Below are 23249 nucleotides of genomic sequence, written 5' to 3' on the forward strand. Positions count from 1 at the left end.
AAGACAGTATTCTCTATGGCCAGTTATTGTGACACCGTACAACTTACGGCCGAGCTTGTGCATGCGACGAGAGTTTTTGTTTCTCTCAATTCTCGTCCCCGGACCAGATCATCCTAAAAGATCACTAGATGTGTTTCTTCAACCACTGATATATGAGTTGCAACAACTATGGGCGCATGGTTTTGAGACATACGATGTTTCATGCAAAGAAAACTTTCAGATGCGGGCAGTATTTATGTGGACAATAAGTGACTTTCCAGCATATGGTATGTTATCTGGATGGACAACACATGGGAGGCTATCATGTCCATACTGTCAAGATGACACAGATGCTTTCCAACTAAAGAACGGAAGGAAAACATGTTGGTTTGACTGTCACAGACGATTTCTACCACCTGATCATCCATACCGCAGGAGTAAGACTTCGTTTACGAAGAACAATCAGGTGTTTGATGGTCCACCTGAGGAAGTTAGTGGAAAAGATTTGTTGAAGCAGTTTAGGTATTTTTGATGCAGAAAGGACGCCAGATGTAGGTGGACATGAAAACATTCGAGTCAGTGCGGTTGGAGAGCTACATAACTGGCACAAAAAGAGTATTTTCTGGGATCTGCCATATTGGGAGAGTCATGTATTGCGGCACAATTTAGTGTCATGCATATTGAGAAGAACTTCTTCGACAATCTAATGAACACAGTCCTTAACATCCAAGGTAAAACGAAAGATAATTTGAAGTCAAGGTTGGATTTAGTCGATATCTGTGATCGTTCTGAACTTCACGTTGATGAGAATGGTACGGCCCATTTTCCCATTTATCGGCTGGATGGTGCTAGAAATGAAGAGTTCTTTGATTGGATTACAGATAAAGTGAAATTTCCTGACGGATATGCATCAAATTTGGTGAACTGCGTTGATAGAAGCGAATGAAAGTTTACTGGCTTGAAGAGTCATGATTGTCATGTAATTATGCAGCGCCTCCTTCCGTTTGCTTTTTCAGCATTATTGCCACGTAATGTTCATGAAGCAATTGCAGGTATCTTATATTTTTACAATTTAATTTGTTTTTATATTTAACAATTATGCTTATAAAAACTTAATACTTACGAAAATTATATATGTCTTTTATCTATGTAGGGATTAGTGTTTTCTTCTGCGACTTATGCAGCAGAGTAGTGACTGAAGAGGGTATTAATAATTTGAAGACAAACGCACCAGTCAGCATGTGCAACCTTGAGAAGATATTTCCTCCATCATTCTTTGATGTAATAGAACATCTTGCTATTCGTCTCGCAAGAGAATTGGAACTTGGTGGTCCTGTGCAGTACAGATGGATGTATATTTTTGAGCGTTATATGCATCATCTGAAGAAGATGGTCAAAAATCATTATCTGAAGAAGATGGTCAAAAATCAAAGTATGGTGGAATGATCTATAGTGGCACAGGTGATCAATGAAGAAACTGCAATCTTTGCTGAAAATTATTTTCCACCAGAAGTGCATACAAAACACCGAAGACCTGCTCGGCATGATGATAGAGGGGAGAGAGCAACATATCATGTTACTGTCCCAAGCATGTTCAAGGAAATAGGACGACTTAGTGGAAAATTCACGAAGCGGAGACTTACGGACACTGAACACGCTCATTTGCAAACATATTTGCTCACCAACTGTGAAGATGTTCTACAATATGAGAGGTAAAAATATTTATTCATTTATTGTTAGATTAATATTCAATAAATTTATTTCATATTGATAATATTTTTGTATATAGTGTATATATGGCGGAGTTGCGTATGACTCACAGGCATGCAACAGAATATGAGCTTCGACAACTTAGAGATAACAGATTTGCTGCGTGGATTCGTAGTTATGTGAGTCATATATCATATTACCCTATGAAAATGATTAGTTTAAATTTAATATAAACTAATTAACTTTTCAATCATATATGTTTTTAATTTATAGGTGAATGATGGTTTGGCCAGAGGTCTTGTGTTCGATGATTGGATACGCGAATTTGTGCAGGAACCAAACTATGTGGTCAAATCATATCCTAAATTTTGTACGCGAGGATATGCATTCACAAGGAAAGGTCATTCTAAGACAACATATGATGCTGGTGTTTCATCCTCTTCTGGTGACGATGTCTACTACGGCAACATAAAAGAAATATTGGAAATCCAATTTCCTGGAATGGTTGGATTGCGTTATGTAGTATTCTATTGTGATTGGTATGACACCACCCCAGATATAGGAATGAAGATTGATGCGTTTGGTGTTACATCAGTTCACTCGCGGTAGAAACTTCAATATTATGATCCCTTCATTCTTGGTTCGCAAACTGATCAGGTATGTCAATCTATTCATAATTTTTTACCAATATAATTAATTAATGTTATATATTTTACTAATACTTTGTATAATTGATATGTATAGGTGTGCTACATCAGTTACCCTCGGGTGACGTACAGAGACGATCCATGGGTTACTGTAATGCAAATCAACCCAAGAGGACGAGTGGATGGAACTTCTGATGATGATGAACCATTGCAACCAGAGTCTACCAGCAAAGCCCACGCAGTTGAAGATTTGGAAAATATTCAACTCGTTGAGAATTTGACTGTGTTTGGATATGATGCTGTTGTACTTTCGGAGCCAGAAGCCGAGGTTGGGGAGTTTGATGAAGATTCAGAAGATTCTGATTTGTTTTTTTTTTATTGGTCCGTCGGAAATCCCTCGCAACATACCGACGACATAGCGACGACATTGGGTTTCATTGAAATTTGGAAAGGTCGTCGGTAATTCGTCGGAATTTACCGACGACATTCCGACGAACTAGACAAGTTCGTCGGAATGTCGTCGGTATGTTCCGACGAATTACCGACGACATGTGTTTCTAAAAAATTTCAATCATAAAAATCTATAAATTTAGATGCCAAAACTATGAAAATAACACACAATAAGTGTTTAGTATAATATTAGATCGCAACCGTTCAAATATAACAACTCATTAAAATATTTATGTATGCATATCATTGTTTTCACAACATCTCATCTTAAATACTTATACAATCATATTCATATAAGCTTACACTACAAAAAATGTTGTTGTGTAAAATCGTGTTATAAAACATTTTTATTGTTAAATCTTTATGCAAATACTATATATATTATTAAAGATTTGGATTTTGCATTTAGAAACTTGAAATCAACACCTTAAACACTAAGTCGTCGGAATTCCGTCGGAATATACTGACGGACACAGTCCATCGGAATATACTGACGGACACATTCCGTCGGAAATTCAATTTGCTCGGGAGAACCAAACCGCTTGAAAATTTTCGCGAATCGACATTTGGTATATTTTAATTATACCGACGGAATACCGACGAACCCGTGTCCGTCGGAATCTTCAGATATAATAACCTTTCTTCTTCCTTCTTCGTTATTTCCGCCTCTCTCTCTCAAAAATCCTCTCTCTCACGGCGATTCCTCCCTCTACACCGGCGATTCCGGCCATTATCCACCTCCCTTCACCGGCGAATCCTCTTCTCACCCTCATATCTCTTCCCCAAACCCTAAATCATGTAAGAATCATCTCAAACCTTCTTTAATCTCAATTGTTTAGGGTTTTGGAAGTTAGATCTTGGATTTTAGGTTGTTTGATTGATAGTTTAGGATATATAAGTTAGGATTGTTGTTTGGATTGTTGTTTTAGTTTTTTTGGAACATTTTTTTATTTTTAAAAAAGTTTTTTGATTTTTAAAAACGTTTTTTGATTTTTAAAACGTTTTTTTGATTTTTAAAAATTGTTTTCAAGTTTCCAGTAATGAAATATATATAATAAAACGTTTTTAAAATTTTTTAAAAATATTTAACAACATTTTTCTATATTTATAAATTTTTTATAATTTTGTATACATATATATATATATATATATTTATATAAATCATGTATAATAAAAAATTTAAAATTTTTTATAATTTTTTATAAGTTTCCACTAAACTATGTATAATAAAACGTTCTTTAAAAAAATTTATAAATATTTAACAACATTTTTCTTCATTTATAAAACATTTTATAATTGTGTATACATATATAATAAAAGGTTTAATAGTTTTTCTAAAACGTTTATAAAACCTTTTGTAAATATATAAATGAAAACATTAAAAATAGAAATGAGATGAAAATATTTTTGATGTATTAATTTTTTTTTTAGGGCCGATGATGAACCCCGCCCCGCAGCCCGTCTTCGACGTAGTTCGGTGAGCAGTTCCCGTGCATCGGGATCGTCTCATGACTCGGTTCCCGCATATATTCCCGCTCCAGCTCCCGCTGCCCCTCGTGCTGCTGCTCAACAGGATCCGGGGGTCATGCCAGTTCATCTATTGGTTCAACAACCAGGTCGAGAGCATCTCCTGGTTCTCCAACCCAACCCACGACGAGGCCATAGCACTTGGTTAGTATTTTTTTTATTTGTACCATTATGTTTTTTTTCCTTTAATTAACTTGCTAATTTGTATTTTTTTTTAAAGGTTCACCAAGTCGAAAAATGGCATTAGCCGGAGCATCAACCAGATAATGTACTCCATGCTCCGTTTTGGATATCCAAAGTGGAGTGTGATCCCTTCCGACGAACGAGAGTTGTGGTTTCGTCAGTTTGCGGTATAGTAACTCTTCATTTTTTTAAAGTTTTTACATTTTTTTAAATATATTTACTTATTAAATTTTGTTTGTTTTGTAGCAAGAGTTCAACTGGCACTCCGATCTTACGGAAACAGTCCGTAAGAAATTCAACGAAAAGGCCATGGACTCTTATACGAAGCAGATAAACGCGTGGAAGACAGTTTGGCAGAAGAACAAGAGGCCACGGTTCATCAACGGGACAGTGTGGGAGCAGTTGATAGCTCATTGGGAGAAGGAAGAAACTGCAGAGACGTCTTCTAGGAACTCCAAGAACCGGAAGAGCGATCGTGGCGGGAAAGGTATGTATGTGCACAACCTCGGCGCTTGCTCTATGTCTACTAAGGAGGATGAACTTGTAAGTTTTTTATTATTATTTATCTTTATATTTTTTAAATAAATATTTTATATATTCCTTGGCTAATAATGGCGGTTTTTTTAGATCGAAGCAAATGACGGTAATCCCGTTGATCGTCTCCAACTCATTAAGGTGGCTCACACTAACAAGACGACGGGTCAAATTCAGGACTCCGTGATCAAAGGTGTCGTTGATTTGGTGGAAGCTGAAATAGTATCTCAATCTCAGCCTCTCTCTGATGACGACGATTCTACGGGAGCTTCAACCAACTTGTCTCTATTGCAAATAAATGAGATGGTTGAAAAGGTAATTTTTTTTTATTAATATTTTTTTTTATAATGTCGATTACTAACTTGTCCCTATTTACTAACTTTAAATATTTTTGTAGGCGGTTCCTAAAAGGAAAGGAGGCCGTTTAGTTGGGTTGGCCCGCCGTGCTTCTTCGTATCCGGCATCTTCTTCGCAAGCTCCGTATGCCGATCCCATGATTCTCGAGGAGCTACATGACAAAGATGAACGGATTGGGGCATTGGAGGAGCAGAACACCACTATCCTTTCTGAGAATGCCACTATCCGTTCGGAGAATGCCACTATCCTTGCTGAGTTGGCATCCCAGAAGAAGTTCAACACCGAGATAATGCAGAAGCTAGATCGTTTGATGTCTTCGAGTTCATCTTAGTTTTTTCGGCTTTTTAAAACTTTCTGAATGTTTTTTTATTCTATTTCGGTTTGTATGAATTTTAAACTTTCTGAATGTTTTTTTCTATTTCGGTTTGTATGAATTTAAATGATATAATATTATTAGTTTTAAATTTCTAATTTTTTTAATTTATTAATTAATTTTTAATATAAAAAATATATAAAAATGCAAAATTAATTCATTTTTAAAATTGGTATATTCCGACGAACTCTGGGCGTCGGAATATACCGACGGACCAATATCCGTCGGAATTTACTGACGAACCAATTTCCGTCGGAATATACCGACGAACAAATATCCGTCGGTATATTCCGACGACCAATGTCCGTCGGTATATTCCGACGAACCAACGTCCGTCGGAATACACCGAGGAATCCACTACGTCGGAATTGTCCGAGGAACGTTCTCCGTCGGTAAATAGTTTTTCCGATGAACTCTAATCTCGTGTGTCCGCATCGTAATATCGTCGGAAGTTCGTCAGAATGACGTTTCTCGGTATTCGTCAGAAAGTCGTCGGAAGTTCTGACGAAATTCCGACGAATTTTTTTTTCCGACAAAACGATACTGACGGACAGGTTCGTCAGAAATTCGTCGGAATCGGTCTATTCCGACGAATTTCTGACGATTTCGGCCATCAGAATCCCCCTGTTTCCTTGTAGTGAGTGTTCTACGTACTTTTGTTGGTAGAGCCGCTGATTATTTTGGGTTCACAAAAAAGAGAGTTTAAAGTGTTAGTTTTTCATATACAGAAAATACTGAGAATCACTTTCAATAAAGCACACACCTTAAACATTACAGCGAGTGTAGCTTCATAATATTTTTTGGGACATATCGTCACTCAAAGAGTTTGATAATCTTGCCACATATCGAAAATATTTTAGGAGAACACTTGACAAAAATTTGTAACACTCATGCCATCTTCATATATATGTATGGAATTAACATACCTTCCCATCTTCATATAAAAATCTCTAATGACTTTCATGAATATTTCCGAACTAAAAACTCTAGTAGAGTTGCTGAGGTCACACCGTTTTGGCTGCGTACGTAGAGTATTTAGTAACATCTTCGAGAACAGGCCAAACACCAATGAGCATTTCTCCACTACTTACACTCACACTTATTATCAATATTAACTCAGAAAAAAGATTGATTAAAATTTATGTCGATCACACTTTAATTTCTGCATTTGAATGTATGAAAAAATGAGTCCACAGAGGACATGACGAATGTATGATGATTAAAGTGATGTAAATGTCAAAAAAAAACTACATGAACTCCATTTGTTAACCATGATTCTTTTACCATTGGTGTAAGTCAATCCGACGTGTACCAATCAATTGCTTTTACAAAAGCTTAATAATACACACTTTTTTGCCTCATAACTTCTAGAGAGAGAGAGAGCATAAAATTCAACAAACTATTCTGAAGAAAGCAACTTTTCTTAGTCCTATTAATATACTATCTCTCCCTGGAGCTCTGTTACTTCATTTTCTCCACCTTTCTTCTCCTCAGATTCCTTTAGCCTTCAAAAGTTTCATATAAAGAAAAAAAATAGAGCTTTCTTCTCTTTCATTGTTCCTTTACACAGCATTGCAGCTTTTAATAAACTAAATGGGGAGACATTCTTGCTGTTACAAACAAAAGCTGAGAAAAGGGCTTTGGTCTCCTGAAGAAGACGAGAAGCTTCTCAATCACATCACCCATCATGGCCATGGCTGCTGGAGCTCTGTCCCCAAACTCGCTGGTAACATTCTTTAATTCAGGATAAAAAAAAAAGAAACTACCTTTGTGTAACTAAAAGTCTTGAGTCTGTCTGCTACAGGTTTGCAGAGATGTGGAAAGAGTTGTAGATTGAGATGGATCAATTACTTGAGACCTGATTTAAAGAGAGGAGCTTTCTCTCCAGAGGAAGAGAATCTCATCGTCGAGCTTCACTCTGTTCTCGGAAACAGGTAATTACAGAGGATAAAATTTAAGTCTTGAGCCTCCTCTGTTTTTAAGGCTATGCTCTGTTTTAACATAGCCTTCTCTGTTTTTTTGCTCTGTTTTTAAAGCCTACTCTGTTTTTTTCCTCTGTTTTTTTTTTTTTAAATCAGATGGTCACAGATTGCGTCTAGACTTCCGGGAAGAACCGACAACGAGATCAAGAATCTATGGAACTCTAGCATAAAGAAGAAACTGAAGCAAAGAGGCATTGACCCGAACACACACAAACCCATCACCGAAGCTGACAACAACAAACCAACAAGAGGCAGCAACAACGACCACAAGTCTCCTAGCTCCTCTGCTGCAACTAACCAAGACTTCTTCCTGGAAAGGCCATCTGATTTCTCAGACTACTTCGGTTTTCAGAAGCTTAACTTCAACTCCAACCTTACACCTGAGTCTTCACTCTGCTCCATGGTTCCGGGGCAGTTTAGCCTCGGAAACATGGTTGGTTCTGTCTTTCAGACACCCGTTTGCGTAAAGCCTTCGATTAGTCTTCCTCCGGATAACAGTTCGAGTACTGTCTCCAGAGGAGACCATACAGCATCTAACTGGGAGTTTCAGACAAACAACACTTCGAACTTCTTCGAAAATAGCGGTTTCTCATGGTCAATCCCTTCTTCTTCAGTAACCAAACCTAATCCTAACTTTGAAGAAGTGAAATGGTCAGAGTATTTGAACACACCGTTCTTCAACGGAAGCACGGTACAGAGTCAAAGCTCTCAGCAGATCTACATCAAATCAGAGGGAGAGTACTTAGCCAAGGTTTCGAACATTACAGATCCTTGGAGCCAAAGCCAGAACGAGAATTTAAGCACACCCGAAGCTAGTGACGTGTTCTCCAAGGATCTTCAGAGAATGGCCGTCTCTTTTGGTCAGTCCCTTTAGCTTTTCTTTTAATTCTAACAGATGTATAGAACAAAAACATATACCATATACACATACGTAGAGTGGAGCTAAGTGTTCTGTATATTCATGGGGGTGAAAATTGAGCTGTCTTTTATTTGTTAAGTGTGTTTTATACGTCAATTCTTCTTCTATCTTATGCAAACCTTTCAGTCTCATAGTACTATATATTCATTTATTTTTTGTTTCGTTGTTGATGATGATGTGTAGTACTCTTGATGGTTTTAGATGTCTAAAGTTTGCAATTACTCTGTTGAAGAACAATGATGAACGTAATAAATCAGTTTCTGTCTGTTTCTGTGAATGAGTTGTGATCCTGAGTCACATCCTTAACCATTTTTCACACCTGTGATTAATTACAAGACAAAACAGAAGACACAAAGAAAACACTTAATTAAAGCAAAACATAATTAGTAAACTAAAGTGGGAATTAACTCAACTAATAAGAAGTGACATTTTTTTAGAAATGATCTAGTTTAAGGGTATTTTCTATTTTATTCCTTAAAATGGACGAATTTTAAAATAGAGATAAATATCTGTCAACTGTATATTTTTTTGACTTTTAAAAAGAATATTTTAATATTTTAAAACTAATACTTTTATTTAAAAAGTTGCAAAAATGATTTCTTTTTATTGAATTTAATGACTGATCACATATATGAAAAAAATGGAATCGAATACACTTAATTTCTGGCTATTATAAACTTTGGGGAAAAAGGCTGTATTTTTGTTTAGTCTTCTTCTCTTGTACGTGCTTTTTGAAGAGTCTTATCAGAAAATTGGACTTGTCGCCATTGACCCAAAGCTTATGTTTTGGCCGGCGTCGGAATATTCTTTCGCCGTAGAAAATTCGGAGTAGGTAAAGAATTTTCACAAAAGGAAAATATCTGTTAAAAATATAGTTCGAAGATTTGACAGTTTGGAAATGATGTGATGGTTTTCACTAAAACTATCCGAAAGTCAAAATTGATTTACTTTATACACGAATATTTTATAAGATTCCAATCCAACCATTTTTACCTTTTAGAAATAACGTAACGCAGTAACTCGACTGTTAAGTAAAAAGTATTAAGTGTTTGTTTTTTTATCGCTGATTTAATATAATATTAACTAATAATACTATCCGCTTTACGATGATCTATGCTTAACTACGTTACATGAATCGTTCTATGAAGATTCACGTCTGACCGGATTTACTTGCACCATATTGAAGATCCTTTGTAAGTCTTTTTTCTGTCTTCCGTAGTCTGTATAATTGTTTAATAAATTGTTTTCTACGAGAATTGAAGTATGGACTTTTTATAACGTGCAATCTAAAAAAAAATTACATAGTCTGAGATTCGAATCTTAGATCTGAGTGGAGAAACCTACAAATGTTTGTTTGGCTTTAAATTTTACGACAATATTAAGAATTTGTTTGGCATAATGAACTATCAGTTTTCTCAAAAAAAATCTGTTAACTATTGGTTGGCAGATAAATTGACACAAACACATTTATGGAATCCCTTCACTGCCTTTCTATGAAAATCAAAGACTCAACAATATAATAAAGTGTAACAAACATCTCGTTAACAACGTTTCTTGTGACAATCAGTCTGTGAACTTTACTTTTTTGCTCTTTCGAAATACCAATCTCCAACAGCTACAGCAATCCCCTGTATTTTTTGTTCCAACAACAAGGCATCAACAACAGGATTTCAAATCCAAACAAAAGTGTGTTCGAAACAATATAAAAAGTACTCATTATCATCAACCAACTGCGTTTTTTCTCACCTTATCTTCACCAGGTTGAGAATTTCCAGGAAACCAAGTGTCTTTTCTCTCAGCTAGACAATGAGCCCAGTGCGAGCTAATAAACATTCCGTTCTTGCTTGACATCGAAAAGGTCTTTAAGGCATCTAACATACTCATCTTGAAACCTGTAGTAGGTTTCATGAAATTATCATTAGTAACCTTCCAGGATCATCAAACCTAGTTGATATGGCCGAGTTGGTCTAAGGCACCGGATTAAGGTTCTGGTCCTAAAGGGCGTGGGTTCAAAGAGTTGTACATTTCATAAAAACATCATTAGTTACCTTCCAAGAATTGCATCTGAGAGGCGTTGCACTTGAAGCTGGAGCTGCAATTATGCCAACTGCCACTCGGATCAGCAGATGGTGGAGCTATACTACTTTCAATCTGCATAGAAAAAAACAAGATAGTCTTCTTGCTGGCTTAGAATAAAAAAAATATTGCCAGGGAGCTCTACTCGATTGACTGAGTAGATATGGCCACGGGTCAGCGATCGGGGCTTATAAATCAAGAAGTATAGATTCACCTAATTTATCTTTATCACCTTACCCTAAAAGAAATTTCCTAGAAATGTACTAATTTATTCACATGTTTTATTAAGGAAACCCCTAAAAACAGCAATTTGCTAGAGTTTTGTTATTCTAAACAGCAATTTGCTAGAGTTTTGTTATTCTCTTTTATGCGAGTTCATAAAATTCACCAAAACCGCACACATAGTTAAAGACAAAGAAAATCACATGATTCAGTAATAAGTTACCTGCCACGAATCAAATGCCGAGTTGAGAATAAATAATGGGGACTTGACTTGGTTGATTATGTTTTGAGGGAAAAAGCACTGTGAAATATTGAAACCAAGTTAAGTAATGAGGAAGCGTGTACATGTGCCAGGAAATCCATACCGAAGTTGCATCAAGATGGCTTGTACATGTGCGAGGAAGCGTATTTTGTAAACCCTAAAAGTTAAGAAAAACATATTTGTGGTTAGCTTCAAGTCTTCAACCAACTTTATCATCATCATGACTTCATAACGTTGCACACTTGTACTGGTACCTGGGTATTTACGACACCAAAATACATACGCCTTAAAGAACGAGCTCCAGATATATAAACCCTTCATTTACAAACAAGACACAAACCAGTCAATATGTTGACTCTGGAGTATTTCAATCTCGGTGCACCGGAAATATATTCATTAATTGGGCCGGATGATGATAAATAAGTTTTTCATAAAAGAAAAAGAAATATTGAGTTTTGAAATTATATAAATATGAATCTAAAATATTATACATTCACGTAATCAATATATAAACTTTAAAACAGATATTTGGTCAATCGTATTCTTTTCTAAGTATTTTAGCTTTTTCTTATTTGATTCACTTTATTTACAACACAGTATATATTAATTTTCATCATCAATTGCACGAAGTTCGTTTGAAAAAAAAATTACTCACGCATCGAGGAAAAAGCCAGCATCGCTCATGCATTTTACTTTAGTGGTAGGAGGAAACAAACTACTGAAATCATCGCAGCGTAAAATCGCTGAAAGACCCCCAGAAGAACATTCGTTGGGCAAAGCCTTTAAAGGGCAGAGAAACAACGTTTTGCACAACCAAACATCGATCCCAGCGCTTGTGATCTTCAAAGAAATCAACCGAACCATCATCAATACAATCCATGCCAGGAGACGTAGAAGACGATTCCAAAACCTTATGGCTAGTTGGCTGATTTAATCTCAGTCTAATTACACATGTCTGGATAAGTTCTAATGTTTTTTTGTTTTTTATCTCTTTTTGCCAAGAAATCATTTGTATAGGAAACAACTTTGTAACATTTTCTTTCATTTATGATATTAACATTCTTAGCAAAAAAAAAAAAAAAAGTCTTTAAAGTGTTATAAACCATTTAGTGATCGACCCATTTATCAGCCCGTGTAGCAAGACGGGCCAAGCCCATCCGCAGGATCATACTGGCGCCTATCTACTCTTGTGTTTATCTACATTATAGTTGGTGTTTATCTTACGTATTGCTAGTCATTATCTAGTTAAGGATAAGTACGATCTCATGTCGATCCAGTACTTAGACCGTCATTACCATATGTATATAAAGACCAGTTGGTCGACCTAATAATACACACAAGTTCTCCTCTTCATTCACAACACGTTATCAGCACGACCTTGTCTCTAAACCCTTCCAAAAATCCACCACCCATAAATCAGAAACCAAACGATCTCTTGCTATTTTCCGGCGACTCCGAAAGCTCTTCCAGTCGCCTCCTTTTCTCTCTGTCAGCAACCAGCAGCAGCTCTCTCTCCTCACAGACCGTTCAACTCATCACAAAAGGTTCAGGTATCTTCAGAAAACTCAAAACAAAACCAAAAAGGATTTAAACCCTCAGCCGCATACATACAGCTACATCTAGCCGTATGTCTTTGCAGAATAAAATCTAAAACCCTAATCTATTTTCAAAGCTTAAATCTCGTCTTGTTTCACCCTGTTTAAGCTTGTTTGATTTTTTTTTAATCTTCCTGATGTGAGTTAATTGCTAGAACCTTTTAGGTTGAAAATTACACCAATTTTTTTTTTACATATCCAACTGCTGCATGAACTTAATCTGATTGTTTGCTTGCATTAGAAACTTGTTCTTGAATGTTTAAAGTCTTTCTCTGATATGTTGAAATCGACTAGAACCTGTCTCAAATTTGAAAGAATTTTTTTAATATTTTTAAGATAAATCTGATTTTTCTTATAGATAAATCTGAAATTTTAAAGATAAATCCGATTTTTTTGATAAATCCGACTGAAAACAATATATTATATATTTTAATTCGATTTTCCTTTTTTTTTTAAAACCTTATATCTTTATCTTAAAAAAAAAAAATAGGATTTTCAGCATTTATCAGAAAATATCGATTTTTTTTTTCTAATCCTACTAGGAATATGAATTGCTAGTATTTATCTGAAAATAAATAAATTTCGGATTATTACTGATATACTAGCATTATCAAATCATTATATTTAATCTGATAAATATCAAAAACAAATAAAAGTAAGAAATGATTGCATTTTTTTGAAAATGTATAATAATCTGATTTCATGCATGGATTTAACTTTATCTCGATTTTGTATAGGTTTAACTTTACCTTCCTGCATATCACATGAAATCATCTGATTAGGATAGATCATTCATACTGATTAGTTTACTTTCATGTCGAAAATTGATAAAACTGATCATATTTCATGCAATGGATTTAACTTTATCCTAGATGTATAGGTTTAACTTTACCTTCCTGCATATACATGAAATCGTTTGGATCATTGAAAAAAAAATATTGTTATTTACTTGCATTGCTTGTATCCGACTGAAAGAGTATGTGAATGATCCGATTATTTTCTTACTAATGGGGATAAACTACAAATATTTTTCAGATGTCAAAGATTGCGAATCTTGATTTCAATGCTTTGAAAAGCAATGGTGACAACTACCTGGAATGGGCGCTTGATACAAAGATCATGCTGCGATCAAAAGATCTTGGTGACACAATCACCAAAAACAACAATTCCAGTGACAAAGACAAGTATAGAGCTATCTACATGATACGCCACCATCTCCAAGAGAACTTGAAAACTCAGTACATGACCATGGAAAATCCATATGACCTTTGGATCGCTTTACAGCGAAGATATGACCACCAGAAAATGGTGTTGCTTCCAAAGGCTCAATATGATTGGAAACACATAAGGTTCTTGGACTACAAATCAGTAGACGAGTACAACTCAGTCCTGTTCAGAATTGTGTCCTTGTTAAGGTTATGTGGTGAAAAAGTAACCGAGGAAGAGATGCTTAATAAAACTCTCTCCACGTTTCCTCAAACCAACATGGTAGTGCAACAGCAGTACAGAGAGACGAATTTCGCCACATATACTGAGTTGATAGAATGTCTCTTGTTGGCTGAAGCTAACAACGAACTGTTATTGAAAAACAGTGAGATGAGACCTCCTGGTACAGCTCCATTACCCGACATCTCTAAGCTGGCTATAGAGCCAAAGAAAGAGAGTAACCTTGTCCAACACAATGACCATCCCGGTCCAAACCGTGGAAGAAGTCAAGGACGAGGTCGTGGTTCTTTTAAAGCACACGGGCGAGGACGTGGTCGCGGTACCACACCCGGCTTTAGCCGTGGTATTGGCCGAGGCCGTAGTGTGTCTTTTAAACCACAGATCAAAGCTGATCGATGCCACAGATGTGGTATGGGTAATCATTGGGCAAAGAATTGCCGAACTCCTAAGCATTTGTGTGAGCTTTACATGGAGAGCTTAAAAAGAAACCCGGAAGCTAACATGGTTCGAGACCCGGGATATGATGGTGATGATGATGATGACTTGGAAGACGTCCAGGATCACCAGCACGAGTCAGACAAAGTTGATCACATGGAGTTTGAAACTTCAGACATACTGAAATAAGGAATTAAAATTCCATATCGTTTTTTATTGTTTTCCCCTGGATTTGGTGTTCTTTAAGATTATTTATCAGTGTTTGGCTTTGGATTTAACTTTATCCTTATGAATGAATAAATTTTTTTTTCATTTCTCATATGCCTAAGAATTAGATCATTAAAGATACCATCTCTGAAAATTTTATTGTTCATTAACTTTATGATTATTGTTTTTGAAGAATGAAAAGTGGAATGGATACAATCGTGGTGGACAGTGGCACCAGCCACACCATTTTGAGAGACAAACAATTTTTCATACATCTCACACGTAAGGTAGCTAACATCACCACTATAGCTGGCATGGCTAGCTTAATTGAAGGCTATGGCCACGCCAATATCTTATTGCCAAAAGGTACACATCTTGAGATTGAAGATGCTTTGTACTCACCTAGCTCAAACAGAAGTCTATTGAGCTTTAAAGACATAAGACTGAATGATTTCCACATCGAAACAATGGGTGAAGGAAGTACATAATTCTTACAGATTTATAAAATCACCCAAGGCAATAAGAAAGTCTTTGAGACTATGCCTGCGTGTGGGACTGGTCTTTATTATGCCCAGACCAGTCTTGTTGAGGCTAATGCCGTCTTGAATAAAGATTTCAAAGAAGAGTTCACTCTTTGGCACAATCGGCTGGGACACCCCGGTTCGAACATGATGCGAAAACTCATATCAAATTCAAATGGTCACATTTTGAAAACAAAAAGAGTTATCCCTAAGAATATCACATGTGAAGCATGCTCACAAGGGAAACTAATTACTAAGCCATCACGTACCAAAGTGAATAAGGAAGTAACAAATTTCCTAGAAAGAATACAAGTTGATATTTGTGGACCAATACACCCACCCTGTGGGACATTTAGATATTTTATGGTCCTGATTGATGCATCCACAAGATGGTCACATGTTTGTCTCCTATCAACTCGTAATCTAGCACTTGCAAGATTGCTGGCTCAGATAATAAGACTGAGAGCACATTTTCCAGATTTTCCATTAAAGACTATACGTCTAGACAATGCAAGTGAATTCACTTCCCAAGCTTTTAATGACTATTGTATGTCCATGGGGGGTAAGTGTGGAGCATTCTGTAGCACATGTCCATACTCAGAATGGCCTGGCTGAATCCTTTATAAAACGGATCCAGCTGATTGCCCGGCCACTCTTAATGAATACCAGACTCCCAGTATCAGATTGGGGACATGCAGTACTACATGCAGCTGAGCTAATTCGCATCAGGCCATCTAGTGAGCACAAATACTCGCCATCCCAACTACTAACGGGTCATGAACCAGATATATCCCATCTAAGAGTTTTTGGATGTGCCGTCCAAGTGCCTATAGCACCACCACAGAGAACAAAGATGAGACCTCAGAGGAGGATGGGAGTATATGTTGGATACGATTCCCCTTCTATTATTAAGTACCTAGAGCCAACAACAGGTGATTTTTTTAAGGCCAGGTTCGCAGATTGTCATTTTGATGCATCCCAGTATCCAGCATTAGGGGGAGATTATGGTAAGCTGGTACAGGATATAAAATGGAATCAAACATCCTTAACATGGCAGGATCCTCGGACTAGAGATTGTGATCTCAATAAATTATGTCATGTCTGGAAGAAAATGGAACAGAAAACATGTCGACATGAGTGATATATTTGCTTATAATGTAGCAGTCGAATTGATGGATAATAAGGATCTAAAACCCACATCTATGCTAGAATGTATGCAACGACCAGATTGGTTGAAATGGAAAGAAGCCATTAATGTGGAGTTAGAATCACTGAAAAAGAGAGGAGTGTTTGGACAGATCATCCGGACACCTCACAACATAAAACCAGTGGGATACAAATGGATTTTTGTGAGAAAAAGAAATGAGAAAGGAGAAGTTGTGAGATATAAAGCACGACTTGTTGCACAAGGATTCTCACAAAGACCAGGAATAAATTATGAGGAAACTTATTCCCCTGTGGTGGATGCTACGACCTTAAGATTTCTAATAAGTCTGGCTGTAAGAGAAGGTCTTGATATGCGGTTAATGGATGTTGTAACTGCCTACTTATATGGTCCACTGGATAATGAGATATACATAAAAATTCCAGATGGTACTGAATTGAAAAACAATGAGAGTTCTCGAGAACAACATTGTATCAGATTGAACAAGTCTCTTTATGGATTAAAGCAATCGGGTCGAATGTGGTACAATAGACTGTCCGAATATCTCCTGAAAGAAGGATACAAAAACGACCAGATCTGCCCATGCATATTCATAAAGAAGTTCAATAAGGGTTTTGTAATCATTGCAGTATATGTAGATGATTTAAATATCCTAGGAACCTCTGGAGAAATTTCCCAAACTGTTGAATATCTCAAGAAAGAATTCGAGATGAAAGATCTTGGAAAAACAAAGTTTTGTTTGGGATTGCAACTTGAGTATATGAAAGATGGAATTCTTGTGCATCAAAAGGCATATACAGAAAAAGTACTCAAAAGATTTAATATGGACCAGTCTCACCCATTGACTAGCCCCATGGTCGTGAGAAGTCTTGGTCCGGACACTGACCCATTTGGTCCGAAGAAGAAAAATGAGGAAGTCCTTGGTCCCGAAGTGCCTTATCTCAGTGCCATAGGAGCTCTGATGTATTTAGCTGGCCACACACGACCAGACATCAACTTTGCTGTGAACTTACTTTCTAGGTTCAGCTCCTGTCCGACCCAAAGGCACTGGAACGGGATTAAACATATACTTCGTTACCTACAAGGAACGAAAGACTTGGGTCTTATGTTTACTAACAAATCTATGGAAGATTTAGTTGGTTTTGTTGATGCAGGTTATCTCTCTGATCCACATTATGCTAGATCTCAGACTGGTTATGTTTTTACACACGGTGGGACAGCTATATCCTGGCGGTCCATGAAGCAGACCATGGCAGCCACATCCTCTAACCACGCAGAAATATTAGCCATGCATGAAGCCAGCCGTGAGAGTGTATGGATGAGATCCATGACACAGCATATTCATACCACTTGTGGTATGATCAAAGGAAATGATCCACCGACCATCCTATACGAGGATAACACAGCATGCATCGCACAGCTTAAGGATGGATACATTAAAGGAGATAGGACGAAACATATTCTTCCTAAGTTCTTCTTTACACACGAGCTTCAGAAGGCAGGAGAGGTCCAAGTATTGCAAGTCCGTTCGAGTGAGAATTCAGCCGACCTCTTCACCAAGTCACTACCAACCTCAACGTTCAAGAAGCTCATATGGAAGATAGGCATGCGTCGACTGAAGGATCTTCGGTGATGCATTCATCAGGGGGAGTTCATGTGGTGTACTCTTTTTCCTGTCTTGTTTTCCCTTTTACCACATTGGGTTTTGGGTTTGTCAAGAGAGGTTTTATTGAGGCAACATCCAAAGCATGAATGAACCTTGACCGGATGTGTCGATCAAGGGGGAGTGTTATAAACCATTTAGTGATCGACCCATTTATCAGCCCGTGTAGCAAGACGGGCCAAGCCCATCCGCAGGATCATACTGGCGCCTATCTACTCTTGTGTTTATCTACATTATAGTTGGTGTTTATCTTACGTATTGCTAGTCATTATCTAGTTAAGGATAAATACGATCTCATGTCGATCCAGTGCTTAGACCGTCATTACCATATGTATTTAAAGACAAGTTGGTCGACCTAATAATACACACAAGTTCCCCTCTTCATTTACAACATAAAGGAAAAATTATTACACTTTTTTTTACCAACTTATAACTTAGGGTTCAAGAGATATTGAAACAAGAAGCATAATATGGAATCTAAGTAAGTACCTGCCTCGCACGCCACATGCATTCCCTTTGCCATCAAATCTTCCATGACGGCTAAAAATATACGCTTTCCTCTAAACTGAAGTTGGGCCGTCTAATTGTAAGCAGCCGTATGAATCTCAAGTTAAATCACTACTGAATTATATAATGATAATTAATGCATATATAGACAATCAATCAAAAGCACATAGATGTTTATGGTTTTATAAGCTAACCTTGTTTTCGCTATCGCCGCTAAAAGAAGCGCCATCACAGTACCGAATTTCTGCTTTATTCCAATTGTAAAAGTCTGCGCAACTTTGATTAGAAAAAAATGAGAATCATTCAATGACAGTTCCACTACCTCACATTTTTGTTTTCAACAAGGGATAAAAACCTGGATTCTCAGAAGCTTTATTGCTAAGTATTCCTTTAAAACTTATATGTTTATCCATTAAGGTAGACGATCCAACACGACTAGTTTTACGGTTCTGACAACCTTTTATGCTGTTACACCACGCACCACCCTTTCACAAAAAAAATTGTCCTTAATGATTAGGTAATGAGTAGGGATGTTAACTACAGGGTTAGGGTCCAACCCTCTTTTGTTTATTATAAGCTCATCCATTTTTAACCCAATTCTATTTCAACCCAATTATAATCAAGGGTTAGGACTGGTACCAGGATTAGCTCATTTAATTGAAAAAAATATTTCATTTATTTTTGTTCTTAAATTTTAAAGATAAAACTAGAAAAATTAAGATATGATATGATTCTTTCTTCCAATTTGTTGAGCATCAAAATAAAAAATTTTCCTCCCAAAATCGCAAAATCGAGTTTTTGCTCCACAACTAAGAATAAAGTTTTTCCGTCAAAAAACAAAAATTGTGTTTTTTTCCGCCAAAACCTAATTTGAGTTTTTCCACCAAAACCACAAAATCAATTTTCCTGCCAAAACCGCAAAATCAAGTTTTTCCACCAAAACCGCAAAATCGAGTTTTCTGTCAAAACCGGCAAATCGAGTTTTTCCACCAAAACTGTAAAATCGCGTTTTCCCGCCGAAACTGCAAAATCAAGTTTTCCGACGAAACCGGCAATCGGGTTTTCTCACCGAAACCGCAAAATCTAGTTTTTCCCCTCAAAACCGCAAAATCGAGTTTTCCCGCCAAAAACCGGCAAATCGAGTTTTCCCGCCAAAACTAAATTAAAATCGCGTTTCCCGCCGAAACTGCAAAATCAAGTTTTCCGACGAAACCGGCAATCGGGTTTTCCCACCGAAACCGCAAAATCTAGTTTTTCCCCTCAAACCGCAAAATCGAGTTTTCCCGCCAAAACCGCAAAATCGAGTTTTCCCGCCAAAACCGCAAGAACGAGTTTTCCCGCAGAAACCGGAAAATCGAGTTTTCCCGCCAAAACTACAAAATCGCGTTTTCCCGCTGAAACAGCAAAATCAAGTTTATCCGCCGAAACCGCAAATTCGAGTTTTTGCGCCAAAACTAAAACCGCAATATAGAGTTTTCCCTCCAAAACCGGCAAATTGAGTTTCCCGCCAAAACCGTGAAATTAAGTTTTATGGGTTTTCCAGAAAAACTTAATTTACGTTTTCACGGGAAAATTCGATTTTGAGGTTTTGGCGAAAAATTCGATTTTGATTTTTTGGCGGGAAAACTCGATTTTGAAGTTTTGACGAAAAACTCGATTTTGCATTTTTGGAGGGAAAACTCGATTTTGTTTGTTTTAGTTATAAACTCGATTTTGCGGTTTCGACGAAAAATTTCGTTGTTTAGTTTTGACGAGAAAACTCGACTTTAAGTTTTTTGGTGAAAAACATTATTAAATATTGTATAATAGTTGTGTGAATTAAAATAAAAGGGTTAGAATTTAAACCTGATACTATTAGGACCAACCATGTTTAAACCCTGTTTAAAAAAATGAGGGTTAGGGTTACAAATGAGTTTAGTTGAGCCCATATTAACATCCCTAGCAATGAGGTATAGAAGACGCCCAGTTTGCCTAATAAATGTGGAATATGTATAGATGAATATTAAGTTGATCTTAATGTTTACTGTTCTCTGTTCGTATGTGTTCATGAAACTTAACATGGAGATGACTGACAGGGCCCGATCATGAGACATTGGTCTCGGTCTCCAAAATTTTTGGAGGGATTTAACATTGATAAAGGTCTCTAAATTATGAAAAAAAATTTATACGAGCTCTTGAAATCTCAGATCCGGCCCTGATGAATGATCATTGTTTTCAAGTGATTCTGCTATTTTGAACCGTTCAGAATGTTCCTTACGTTTTCAGGAAAACTGATCCCGGCCAGTATATCCACTTTGGAGGTTTTAGAAATATAAGTAAAAGACTATACATAGTTGGCTTGCTGAAAACAAAAATATGAAGTTTTGTAATTATGTTGCAGAAACTCTATATACTTAAAATAACTAATAAACTAGTTGCAAAAGCTCTTTTACTAATGCATTGTTCTTCAGACATACCAATCAAACTCATAACTCATAAGTACAATATTTGCATTTACCTGCCTTCTTCTAGGGTTTAGTTTTCCATAACTATAACTTATAAAAAACAGTTGTATATACTAAATATACATAATAATATCTATATATGCACGAACCTCCAACTGAATGATCCTGTTGTTTGCTCCTGAGCCGTACCCACGATACAAATGATATCCAGGCACTGACCCATCCAGACATACTGCCACAACATTAATATACTTCGCGAAGACTCAAAAACGGTAATATCTACCGATAAGTTTGTTGCTGATCACAACAAACTCTTAACGTCCTAAACAGACTTAGCCATCTCGTAGAGATAACTCTCGTACACCCGAAACAAGGGTAATAATGCTATATAAAAAAAATCTGAAATTTGGTCAGCACTTTCGGAGAGACTTAAAAATTATCCTCGAAGAGATGCTCGATTCCTACCATACAAGTCACGTAAGCCGAGAACATATCATGGACTTTAAAGCGGGATGGAATCAGGTCGAAAACGATACGGGTAACGTAAGTCGAAGTAGTCATCGCACCCCCTAAAGCCGTGATTAGACCTAGGTCTTGCCCTAAACCAGCGCACTGGTCTCTAACATCTCTAGGAATAGTATCAAAACCCTGATACGAGATCCCAAAATTTGTCTCTTGGCCAATATTCGAGCGTCTTCAGAAATCCCCAAAGTTTACACACTGCGGAAAACTCTCGAAACAGATCACAGATATAGCAGTTCACATAGAGTTAGATTACGAGATGACAACCCGTAGTCTTCCCTCTACGCCCATATAAAAATGCCATCGGCAGCAACATGCCTGATAATCTCTGCATGACACATAACTAAACCATAAATGTCTCATTGGAAAACAGATTGTAAGCATCTTAACTCCAAAACGAACTGCGAAAGGCTTGATCCCTTCGACAAGGGTACGTAGGCAGCCTTCATAAGGCGCAGCCCCAATAAAAAAAAAAAAGTTTTCTTTATATGCATAAGTTTTTCTTCGTCAATGTTTGTCTACGGATCTTTGGATACGAAACTTCGTCCAACATGCCTATCTTGCCTATCTCGGATACGAACTTCGTCCAACATGTTCTATCTGCCTAACTCGCCTAACCGCACGCTAGAATCTCATAAAAATCCACGATTCTAACGGGCAGGGGGGCTAACTGTTGGGGTCAAAAACGGTCACGACGAAGTTAACATCCAAATCTCCGTAAAAATCAGCATGAACAATTTTTACGAAAGTTATTCTTCGTAAAAAGAATCTTTACAAAGAACCTCACGGCAAAATCTTGTTCTAATCTCGATTGAACCAAATACCAATTGTCCCAAGACAACGGACACGTATCCGGACTGGTCATGGACGAGCTCGAGTATGGCAATCGGACCACGGACAAGCCAAGCTCGATCGAACGCAGCGACCAAGCATGCACAAAGCTCGGTCGCTACGTAGCGGACCGAGCAACGCACGTAGCTATACTACGCCTAGTCGCTACTACTAGCGTACCATAGCGACCACGACGAGCTCTCCCAAAACATCGATACGCCACGAATCCATGTATTCTCGTCTACTCTTAATGCTATCTCCCGCAGGCCATGGCTAAATCATTCTAGGTTTCTCGTCACTTGAAGTCATCAGTCAACTTTACGATAAAAACTGCGGGAAGTTTGTTTTTTATCGAAGAAACCATAATAAACGTTTCGAGTCAAAGACGGCCCAGGAGGCCTAAAACGCAGCTCGAAGCCCACTTACGATTTCTTAACCAAAAGCCCATAAGTCGTATGATGGTTTATGCTTGGTTCGTAAGGAAAGGATAAATGTCAAGTTTCTGCGGATAAATCTGAAGTTTTCGAAGATAATCACGAAGATCGGAAAAATGAAATATCCCCATTTTGAGCTATGACGGCTTAGGGGCAGGAATGGAAAGCTTAAACCGACCTAGGAGCGAGTATATAAGGATTCCTAGGCGAGAGCATGAGAAAAAACTTTTACACAAACAAACTTAGCACTTAGAGCAA

At 37.2% G+C, this 23249-nt stretch overlaps 2 protein-coding genes across 2 annotated transcripts; one reads left to right on the forward strand and one right to left on the reverse strand.

The window, feature by feature from the left end:
• Nucleotides 1-7185: 7185 nt before the first annotated feature.
• LOC106345672 (transcription factor MYB61-like) lies at nucleotides 7186-8817 on the forward strand. The gene is made up of 3 exons (XM_013784840.3): nucleotides 7186-7486; nucleotides 7565-7694; nucleotides 7839-8817. The coding sequence occupies exons 1-3, from the start codon at nucleotides 7354-7356 to the stop codon at nucleotides 8614-8616; spliced, it is 1041 nt and encodes a 346-aa protein (XP_013640294.1). The 5' UTR covers nucleotides 7186-7353; the 3' UTR covers nucleotides 8617-8817.
• A 1421-nt stretch (nucleotides 8818-10238) lies between these two features.
• On the reverse strand, nucleotides 10239-22187 carry LOC125591938 (pectin acetylesterase 1-like; the record flags this gene model as incomplete). The annotated part of the gene is made up of 13 exons (XM_048766866.1): nucleotides 10239-10289; nucleotides 10408-10553; nucleotides 10710-10812; nucleotides 11183-11260; nucleotides 11325-11378; nucleotides 11476-11536; nucleotides 11877-12001; nucleotides 13062-13066; nucleotides 18743-18833; nucleotides 18955-19028; nucleotides 19116-19245; nucleotides 21354-21436; nucleotides 22139-22187. Coding segments are annotated over 13 exons (1050 nt in total), but the record flags the coding sequence as incomplete, so codon positions are not given.
• Between the last annotated feature and the right edge of the window lie 1062 nt (nucleotides 22188-23249).

This window comes from Brassica napus, chromosome C8 (genome assembly GCF_020379485.1).
Source record: "Brassica napus cultivar Da-Ae chromosome C8, Da-Ae, whole genome shotgun sequence".
NCBI lineage: Eukaryota > Viridiplantae > Streptophyta > Magnoliopsida > Brassicales > Brassicaceae > Brassica > Brassica napus.